The 11,158-nt window shown below is 34.1% G+C and overlaps 1 protein-coding gene across 5 annotated transcripts in view; it reads left to right on the forward strand.

Annotated features, from left to right (window-relative positions):
- Positions 1-10,421, forward strand: part of lrrk2 (leucine-rich repeat kinase 2) — a 55,858-nt gene extending 45,437 nt beyond the window's left edge. For 2 of the 5 annotated variants that reach the window (XM_067380358.1, XM_067380359.1), the window contains exons 43-52: positions 925-1,025; positions 1,128-1,340; positions 1,865-2,055; positions 2,145-2,217; positions 3,597-3,787; positions 5,521-5,673; positions 6,499-6,722; positions 7,297-7,377; positions 7,640-7,764; positions 8,588-8,719. In XM_067380358.1, the coding sequence (XP_067236459.1) occupies positions 925-1,025; positions 1,128-1,340; positions 1,865-2,055; positions 2,145-2,217; positions 3,597-3,787; positions 5,521-5,673; positions 6,499-6,722; positions 7,297-7,377; positions 7,640-7,764 (1,352 nt within the window). In that variant the 3' untranslated portion in view covers positions 8,588-8,719. Of the gene's footprint in view, positions 1-924; positions 1,026-1,127; positions 1,341-1,864; positions 2,056-2,144; positions 2,218-3,596; positions 3,788-5,520; positions 5,674-6,498; positions 6,723-7,296; positions 7,378-7,639; positions 7,765-8,587 lie in introns of all 5 variants that reach the window. The other 3 variants (XM_067380361.1, XM_067380362.1, XM_067380363.1) reach the window with 2 other exon arrangements.
- The last annotated feature ends 737 nt before the right edge of the window (positions 10,422-11,158 follow it).

Raw genomic sequence — 11,158 nt, forward strand, 5'->3', positions numbered from 1 at the left:
TGTTGTGTCACAAACAACACTCATTAAGTGTATACAGTCCTGTGAGCAGATATAGAGGATTTCCATTTTGTGCAATAGAAATATGTGTGGAGTATGTGAAAATCTGTGATTTATTTGTCTTTTTACCCACATGGCAAAACTTGTTTTTCCTAAAAGCCGGGACATACCAAGCCGACTGTCTGCAAAGTAGGGCCGTTTTTGAGCATCGTTCGGCTTGTTTTTTCAGTGTGTTCCGCACCATTGACTCTAGTCGGACGGCATGTTGAATCGGCGTTGGGCCGTCGGTGAGAGAGAAAACTCTGATTGGCTGTTCAACTTAGCGAATGAGTCAGTGCAAGAGAGTAAAAGCCAAACTGATGAAAGCGAGCAAAGAAATCAAGAAGGCTGTTATAATTTTACATCATCTTACCCGAGCATTCCAGTGCACAAGTATTTTCATAATAACAAAAGCCGACTGGAATGAATTGATCATTGTGATTGATATTCAAAATGATAAGCAAGTGCTGCTTTGTTTACGGTTTGTATATCTGCAGTCCTAGTTTCGGTTTCCCTTGAATGACAAAAATAGACTATTGATACCTGAAGTAATATTGACAGATATTTACTTATGTAGGCACACATGTCACCTTTAGTCCTTTTGGTATGTTCAAGCACAGCTTTTTGGCCAAGACACAGCTGATGCAAGGTGACGACACAGTCAGCTTTCCTCGCTGCTAGTTCTTTGACGTCAGTGTGTCCCAGGTTTAAGAGTCCTAAGGAGCTTACAATCATTCACACTTGTAGATAAGAATGAAGGAGGACAAAGCACTTGCTGTGATTGGGGGGTGAGGGGGTGGGGGGAATGCTAGTGTAATGTAATATGATATTTTAATTTGATTGTTAATATATAATAATATTAATAACTCTCTATAATCACTGATATAGATCCAGTTAAAGATTATGGCTGTTCTCCGTGGCCAGGGTTTGAGTCTTTGATGAGGGACTGTTTGAAAGAAAACCCTCAGGACAGACCTACATCTGCTCAGGTTAGACAACTGATTACATCTGAGAAAGAACAATTTCTGGACTCATTATAATGTGAATTTTCAGTGCAAACATTTGTGTCATTCAATGTGTCTACGTTTTAGGTGTTTGATCGTCTGAATTCTGCAGAGATGCTTTGTCTGATGCGAGAGCTGAACCTGATGAGTTTGCCAGGCGAGTGTTTCGCTGTCTCCAGTGCAGGTGGAGGTGCAAACAGAGGTACAAATACACGTGTGTGGATCGGGGGCGGCAGTAGTAGCCAGAAAGTGGGCTGTGTGACATCACTGGATCTGGAGACGGGGGGAAGATTAAGCCAGGTACTAAAGAGCTTTAAAAGACTGTTACCCCAACAAATGGCATGAATTATGAATACACATTAAGTTTTCTTGCTAAGTACTATTTCATCTAAACAAATGATTCTATCATCCTCATTTTATTGTTCTACAGTACATGTAATATTTATCATAGTTTTCAGTTAGATGTCAACCAGTTCACCCACAATCCTTTTTTAAAGGGATAGTCCACCCAAAAATAAATTCTGTCATCATCTGCTCACCATCTTGTCATTCCAAACCTATATGACTTTAATCTTCTGCAGAACATAAAAGATATTTTGTTCGTAACCAAACAGTTTTGGTTTTGTATATGATTTTTTGTCCATACGATGGAAGTCAATGAAAACCAAAACTGTTGGGTTACATAAAATTCTTTGAAATATCTTAAAAAGAAAGTCATACTGGTTTTATATGGCATGAGGGTGATAACATGTTGATAGAATTTTTATTTTGGGGTGATCAATTCATTTAACAGTGAAGTTAACTGTGTTCCCACCCTCTTTTAGGAGATTGACAGCAGTCCTGTCCTCTGCATGGTGATCATCAGAGCTCCAGGGTCATGCAATGACTGGTTAGTTGCTGGTACACAGTCGGGTTCACTCATCATCATGGACACGATAAACGCAGAGGTTCTGCACTGTCTGAAGAGTGTGAATGACTCTGTGACGTCATTGTACTTTCACACTGACCAGCAAAGGTGATTACATCTGAATTTCTGGATATGAAGTGACATGGCTGCTTGGATGATGTACCTTAAAATGAGAGAATGATGTTTCAATTTTTCAGATGCTTAAAGAATTACCTTTTGGTCGGGACAGCAAACGGGACACTAGTTGTTTATGAAGATTCAGTCTTGAAGGTATTTATCATGTATTATTTGTTATATATGTACGGTATAATACAGTTTTACAGATATAAAGGAGAATCATCTGAGAATGCCTTCTTTAATTGATGGTAAATTCTAAAAATATAATTGTTTAGCACTATTGCATACATTACCATTCAAAAGTCATTTTTAAAAAATAAATTAATACTTTTATTTAGCAAAGATGCATTAAATTGATGAAAAGTGACAGCTGTCAGAGTTTTGTTTAGTTTCATTGTGTTTCATTCATTTTTCTCCATATAGTGGGCTTCAATGGCCTCCAAACGGTTGAAGGTCAAAAGTACAAACAATCGCTAATTTTCTAAAACAAATTTAAGATTATATACGTTTTAACCATATATGCTCATCTTGAATATTTTGGATGACATGGGGAGTGAGTAAATTATCAGGAAAATTTAATTTGAAAGTAAACTAATCCTTTAAAGATTTTTGTGAGATTTCCTGCTTCAAGCTTCTTTGGAGAATATAAACATGACAACATTAAAGACATTTATAATATAACAAAAGATTTCCATCTCAATTTTATATATTTTTTTCTTCAAATAAAATATTTGTTTTTTTACATTTTTTTATTTATTTTTGTTCATCAAGAATCCTAAAAAATGTGAAAAAAATGTCCACAAAAATGTGAAGCATCACAGCTGTTTTCAACATTTATAATAAGATAAGTTTCATGAACAGCAAATTTCAGCAGATTTATTAGCAGATTACTGAAGGATCATGTGACACCGAACACTGGAGTAATGATGCTGAACATTAAGTTTTGCCATCACAGGAATAAATTATATTTTTTTAAAAATCAAATAATAAACAGTTATTTTAATTGTAATAATATTTTAAAAATATTAGTGTTTTTAAGTTGTCAAGTCACCTTTATTTATGTAGCGCTTCAGTGTTTCACTGATGATATGTTTTACAGCATTTTTGATAAAAAATGTAGCCTTTGTGAGCATTAAATACTTCTTTCAGACAGTTATGAAATTAATTAAAAGGGTTTTTTTTCTTTTTCAGAAGAACAATAATTCGACCCAACAGTCAGTGTAGTCATCAGATTCAAAATGTTTAATGTCAAAAAATAAAATACTGTAACAATCTAGTTTTCCACATTGTTTTTCAATAAAATATATATGGATTATATTAATTTTTGAAAAGCTGAAAATTCAGGTTTGCCAATACAGGAATAAATTATATTTAAGAAAAAAATCTATATTTTTATTAATTGTAATAATATTTCATAATATTACTGTTTTTGTTGCATTTTTGATCAAATAAATGCAACATTGATGAGTATAAGAAACCCCAAAACAGCACTTTGCCAGGTGCCTGATATATGGTACATTTTATGACTGTAGGTAAAGAATGGTGGTCCAGTGAAAACACTGCAAGTTGGTGATGTGAACACTCCGCTGATGTGTATCGGCCCATCCAATCACCCTCAGGAGCGCAAAGCGCTGTGGGCGGCCTGTGGCACCAGGGTGATCTTGTTCTCAGTGGAATACAACATCTATAGAAGCATAGACACCAAACCTAAACAGCTCCTCCCGTAAGTACCCCCAAACCTGCTGAAAACAAGCACAACTACACCTGTGAATGTAACACAATGAGCAGTAGGTTCAGTTTTTCTTCTTGTGAAAAAAAAAAAAAACAGCTTAAATTTACCTTTTCTGCTCAAGGTATATATACTGTATACAGTACACTACATGGCTAAAGGTATGTGGACACCCAAATTCCAAACTCAGAACCCTGAGTCTGACACCGTGTCTTCACTGGATGCGACAGCTTGAGGACACAGTTAAGGCGAACGTTCCAAATCCAGTTGTCCTGTTGTCAGAAGTAGCGCAAGCTCATGGAGTATATCAGAAATAGAACAGGGTTTGCGTCACACTGCTTCCAATGTAGATGCATCACTGATTATAATAGCTTCAATATACTTTTCACTAGTTGCGTCAGTAGCGTCCAATGAAGACATGGTATGGGAGTCAGGTAGAGGTATGTGCTAATACTGTAGAGTAACACAGCTTGATGAATCTACAAAATTAGCACTGGCAGAAATGACAGTTAGAGCTGCTTATCTCATGCCCAAAGAGGAAATGTCATGTTTAGGCACAGTGCGATTGTGTACAAGGGGCCTAACACAGAACCCTAAGGCACTCCCAGTTGGTTAGCTGATGGGAATTGGCCCTTTTGTTGATTCATGCAAGCAAAATGTAGTTCCTGTGATATCTAGATTATAGACAGATCATAGACAGTAGCTAAATGTCAAAGGCAGCAGACAAGTTTAGTAAGATTAGGACGGATAAATTGGATTTGCCTAAACGTGACATAAAACAAAACTGGTTTCTGGTTGGTTAAAGGATTAGTTCACTTTCAAATGAAAATTTCCTGATAATTTACTCACCCCCATGTCATTCAAGATGTCCTTGTCCTTCTTTCTTCAGTCGAAAATAAATTAAGGTTTTTGATGGAAACATTCCAGGATTTTTCTACATATAGTGGACTTCAAAGGAGCCCAAACAGTTAAAGGTCAAAATTACAGTTTCAGTGCAGCTTCAAAGGGCTTTAAACGATACCAGACGAAGAATAAGGGTCTTATCTAGGGAAACCATTGCTCAAAAAAAAAAAAATAAATAAATAAAAAATTATATATACGTTTTAACCATAAATGCTCATCTTGAACTAGATCTCTTCTTCTTCTTCTCTATAAGAATTCCAGCAGTGTAGACACTGCTAAGTGTATTACTGCCCTCCACAGGTCAAAGTTTGAACTAATTGTTATATTCTTGCACTAGCATATTGTATATGACAATTTAGTTCAAACCTTGACCTGTGGAGGGCAGTAATACACTTAGCAGCATCTACACTAATGGAATTCAAATGGAGAAGAAGAAGAGAGCTAGTTCAAGATGAGCATTTATGGTTAAAACGTATAAAATTTTAATTTTTTTAGAAAATGAGCGATGGTTTCTCTAGATAAGACCCTTATTTCTTGTCTGGGATTACGGAGAATGCTTTGAAGCTGCACTGAAACTAATTTTGACCGTTTGGGGTCCACTGAAGTCCACTATATGGAGAAAAATCCTGGAATGTTTTCATTAAAAACCTTAATTTCTTTTCGACTGAAGAAAGAAAGACATGAACATCTTGGATGACATGGGGGTGAGTAAATTATCAGGAAATTTTAATTTGAAAGTGAACTAATCCTTTAAACAGCCCCTTCCATGGAATTTCTTGGTGATGTTGTTCAGTTCTTAAAAGATGTTGATCTGTTTTTTTTAGGAAGCAGGGTCGAGTCAGCAATGATGCTTGTATATCACGGTTAGTGGTGGACAAACATGTGTATGTGAGTAAAACAAGAAGCCACACTGTGGAGGTCTGGGATAAGAAGACTGAGAGAATGGTGAACCTCATCGACTGCACGCAATTACTTGGGTGAAGTGGCACACACAATCATATAAGCCATTTGCACACTTTTTACTCCTTTTACACCTGCTATTAAAGGGTTAGTTCACCCAAAAATGAAAATAATGTCATTTATTATCCACCCTCATGTCGTTCTACACCTGTAGGACCTTCGTTCATCTTTGGAACACAAATTAGAATTAAGATTGCTGATGAAATCTGATGGCTCAGTGAGGCCTCTATTGAGAGCAAAGCCATTGAAACTTCAATTGAAACTGATTTTATCAAAAATATCTTAATTTGCGTTCTGATGATGAACGAAGATCTTATGGATGTAGAACGACATGAGGGTGAATAATAAATGACATTATTTTCATTTTTGGGTGTGCTAACTCTTTAATATCCGTTTCAGTGAGTCTGATCACAAGTAATTAGAACTACAATACAGTGTCCAAGTAGGGTCCAGAATGTATTGTGGCTGGATCACTCACACCACATCCAGAAGTAGTCAGAAACACATGTGACTAATTTTCAGTTGTAGTGTAATCTATTGTGTAATCTAATGTAATCTGGTACATCTTGGGATCCTGGTGCAACTTAGACTAGTTGTGAGATGAAAATGTAAATGTATATTTTGAAGGAACAGTTTCCCAACTTTTTGTACTTTGAATGTTTTCATGAAATTAGAGCCTCTTCCATCAAAATCCAAGGGGATGCATTTGAGACATATCAGTAGCTAGCATTAACAGCAATGTGCCTTGGTTGACCACTTGTGAACAGATCACCCCAGACAGATGTTAATAGTAGGTTGAAATTAACTTCCTAAACCTTACAATTTGTATATGTCCACAACAGTTTAAGTTCCACCAAAAAGTCCAAAGCCCAGGATGAGGACCAGCATAGACAAATGGTGCCATCTTTGGCGATTGTAAAAGCTCTGTTGGTCCAGCACAGTGGTACTCTGTGGATTGGGACCAAAACAGGACACATCTTGTTGGTGGACATCTCCAGCTGCCAGCTACTGCAGACCTTCAGCCCTCGCTGCGACTCTATACGCTGCATGGGCTCTGCAGTGCTTGGTACACTTTCTATTTCCTGTCTCTTCAGTTACATAGAAAGTGTCATACCACCTCACTAGTTGGTAAATAATTTGGCATCCCTTGTGAAAAAGAGGTGTACTTGTGATGTACTTCAAATAATTTGTATTAATTTTCCCCCCAAATATTACAATTTTTTTTAAGTTGTACTTGCAGACATAATAATATTAATGAAATAAAAGGCCACTTAAGTATACTTAAAAGAGAGTCCACTTTCAAAGACAATAGAAGTAATTATGAAATTATTACATACAAAAAAGTTCTGCAGATGTCAACAAAGTACACTAAAGTTCAGCTAATCACACTTAATATAAACTCTATTCATTTTAATTGCGTTAAATTCATTTAATACTTAAGTACATTATTGTAAAGGATTTCATTTCTGTAATAATTACTCATCTTTTAAAAAAAGTATGCTAAATTGTACTTCTTTTTCACAAGGAATACAGTTTAATATATAGTTTAAAGTGTTTTGTGGGTTTTGTTTGTTTTAAATTGAGCTACAATTGTTTTAACAGAATTAATGTCATACATACTTGTTTATGTTCTTGTGCAGAGACCCTAAACCGAAAGAATGTTGTTCTGGTATTGGGTAGACGGCAACGCATGCCACAAGACCAAATCAAAATGCAATTAGGTAAGAACATTTTAATAACTCCTTCAAAATTCCATAATGAAAATAAGGACGTATTTTTTAAATTATTATTTAATTTTCATTATTTTAATAAAATGTGTTTAATAAATAGATTTTTCTCTCTGAAGTCCATAATTTTAAAGGTGCCCTAGATTTAAAAATTTAATTTACCTCGGCATAGTTAAATAACAAGAGTTCAGTACATGGAAATTACATACAGTGAGTCTTTAACTCCATTGTTTCCTCCTTCTTATATACTGTAAAGTGTTACGTAACAGTCGGGGTGTACGCCCCCAATATTTGCATATGCCAGCCCATGTTCCCAACATTATGAAAGGCATTAGACAAGGGCAAAACGTCTGGATCTGCACAGCTGAATCATCAGACTAGGTAAGCAAGCAAGGACAATAGCAAAAAATGGCAGATGGAGCAATAATAACTGATATGATTCATAATAACATGATATTTTTAGTAATATTTGTAAATTGTCTTTCTAAATGTTTCGTTAGCATGTTGCTAATGTACTGTTAAATGTGGTTAAAGTTACCATCGTTTCTTACTGTATTCAAGGAGACAAGAGCCGTCGCTATTTTCATTTTTAAACACTTGCACTCTGTATAATGCATAAACACAACTTCATTCTTTATAAATCTCTCCAACAGTGTAGCATTAGCCGTTAGTCACAGGGCATAGCCTCAAACTCATTCAGAATCAATGTAAACATCAAAATAAACACTGTTCTTATGCGATTAGACATGCTGCATGACGAACACTTTGTAAAAATCCATTTTGAGGGTTATATTAGCTGTTTGAACTTTTTTTATGTTGTTTAAGGCAAGCTCGAGCTCTTGGGGCGTGAAGCACCAGTTTTAAAGGGCCACACACCCTGAATCGGCTCATTTCTAATTATGCCCCAAAATAGGCAGTTAAAAAAATGAATTAAAAAAATCTAAGGGGTATTTTGAGCTGAAACTTCACAGACAAATTCAGGGGACACCTTAGACTTATATTACATCTTTTAAAAAAAAAGTTCTAGGGCACCTTTAATACTAAGTTGTGTGGCAAAAACACTCTGACCCTTAGAATCTTAGAATTCTTTATATCAAGATCTTATTACATTAAAAGATCAAGGACATTTAGCTTCCATATTATTTCAGATGATTATACAGTATGATGATAACCTGTTGATGTTTACTGTGTTTGATGGTCTTAGCTGAGGATTCAGTGCTGACGGTGTGGAGTAGTTCACTTCCTCTTGAGGTCAGAGATCTGATCAGACACTGTGAGCTGCGAGACAAAATCACCAGCAAAATGAGAGAAACACTCCATAACTGAACACCTTCTCTGCGCATTGTCATCATTTCCTCTCATGCTCATGTAACATTACTGTTTATGACTTTTTAAAGTGCAGTCACTTAAAGGGTTAGTTCACCCAAAAATGAAAATTATGTCATTTATTAACACCCTCATGTCATTCAATTGAAATGACTGGATTTCACCTGCGATATTCCGCCGAGCAACGGTAAATGTGATTGCTACTTTGCTGTTATGAAAAGGGACCTGTGTGGAAAATGCATTTATCATGAAAGGTTAATTTTTTGCAGTCCAGGGAAACATTTATTTTTGTTACATCTCATACGTAGCTGTGCATGGATTTATTTGGATTATGGAAACTGATACACACCCTAAATGAAGTGGCAAGTACTTCAGTTAGCTTTATTATTTCAGCGTTATTATTTTGTAGTATTTATTTATTCATGAAGTCAGAAGAACATAGGAGACAGCCATACTTTATCAAAAATATCTCTAGTACCCCTTACACAAATGCATTGTGTGTTTTTGGCATTGTCTAGCACCACTGTTATAAAAAAGACTTAACCCTCTGGTGTCATTTTTCACTGAACAATTTTAGGTTTTTATTTATTTTTAAAAATTTTTTTTAGAATTTTTATGGTACGTAAGTTGGTAAAGGTTTTGAAACTTGCTATGTGAACACATACAGAGAGAGACACACACAAATCATGGGCATGATTTGAAAAGGTTAAATGTCCCTTTAAAAAATAGTCACAATTGTACTCCACGTGGTCAAAAATGAGCACATTGGAAATGGATGGGAAACAAATTTCATCTAGAGGAAACATTTGGTATTGCGCCCAAATAAAATCTTACTGAAAGCTAATTTTTTGAGATATAAACCTCAGATTTGGAACACAACATTTTAGATTTATGGATTTGATTTTCTCACGGTTTTAAAATAAAACATGTTTTGGAAAATATATATTTCATATAAAACTTGAAAATAGTATTTTTATTCAGTTTTCATAACAAGTGTGTTCTCATAACAAGTGAAATCTGTGCACCAAAGCATATATGACGGTTTAAGTTTGAACTGTAATTTTCAGGTCTATGCTCAAAAATGGTAATAAATGGATTATAACTACAGCATAAATATAATTTAGTACCATAAAATCCTCTAAAAATATTAAAAATATGAATAAAATAAAAAACGATCAATAAAATAATATTATATAAGAAACATTATCAAACTAAAATATAGTACATTCATTTCATTGAAATTTGTTTCATTCTTGACCATTTTTGACCACACCAGAGGGTTAATTGCCTAAACATTTTGAAGGAATTCTTACATTAATGTTAATAATGAAATATAAATTAAAATAATTTAAATTCCAGAATTGCCAATGAAGTAATTTATTAAATCTCTGATCATTTTAACTCATGCATGTTTAATTGTTTTCAAATCCTGAGCAATCCACCTTAAGCTATTCTAGTTACACTACACACTTTCTTTGACTTTTTATGAATTATAATTACATTAATTTTAATGACAGAAATAAGCTAGTGATTAAAGTTTTTAGTTTAATAACTTCATAAAGTTAAGCACAACAAAATGTAACTGGACAATAAGCCATAGATGAAGAATGAAGAAGATTTTTTTTTTTTTTTTTTACAAATATGACCTTTCACTGTTTTTTTCTCCCCAGAGTTGTGGGAATGCATTGTTATTGATAATTTCTGTTTGTATGTAGCATGCCGAGTATGTTTTTAATAAAGTTTTTGTCATTTTGTATGATGACACTTGTTCTTTTTCATTGTTCATTTCCCGTCATTGCAAGAAATACTTGTTATAACAAAATGTATTGTAATAAATATTAATAGAAATATAATTTGTATTAATGCTATTAAATATTTAAATAAATAATTTAAATTACAGTAACTGTATATCAAATAAATAGGGTGTTAAGAAATCAAGAAAAACAATATTTTAAATATTTAATACAACAATAACATTAAATTCTATCATTATTACTATTGAATATTAACATTAAAAATGTAAAATAGCACAGTAACAAATAAGATGGATATCAATTAGAGATGGTGTTCAGAAATCAAGAAACAATTTTATTAATTTCATTAAAACAGCTGTTTATATGTGGCGCTATGAATGTAATCTGGTTCAACAGAAAATGAACAGCTCAAGAAGATCACGTGCTAAGACCTTAGCTGTCCTGAAGTTGGTTATAAATAATAAATAAATCATAATTATAATAATTCAACTTTTTTAAAACTCTTCTCTCTATTTTAGTTGAATTCATTTGTCAGTGTGGTTATTCAAGTAAGAACCGGTGCTCTCACGTTGCACTTATTACTTTTCTTAGCGCTGATCGCATTGAACCAATCAGGACTGTTTGTGATTACATTAAAAAAAACTACATATATTTTGAGTGGATTCACATTTGTGTCAAATAAAAAATAATAATTT

Source organism: Chanodichthys erythropterus, chromosome 24, assembly GCF_024489055.1.
Source record: "Chanodichthys erythropterus isolate Z2021 chromosome 24, ASM2448905v1, whole genome shotgun sequence".
Classification (NCBI taxonomy): domain Eukaryota; kingdom Metazoa; phylum Chordata; class Actinopteri; order Cypriniformes; family Xenocyprididae; genus Chanodichthys; species Chanodichthys erythropterus.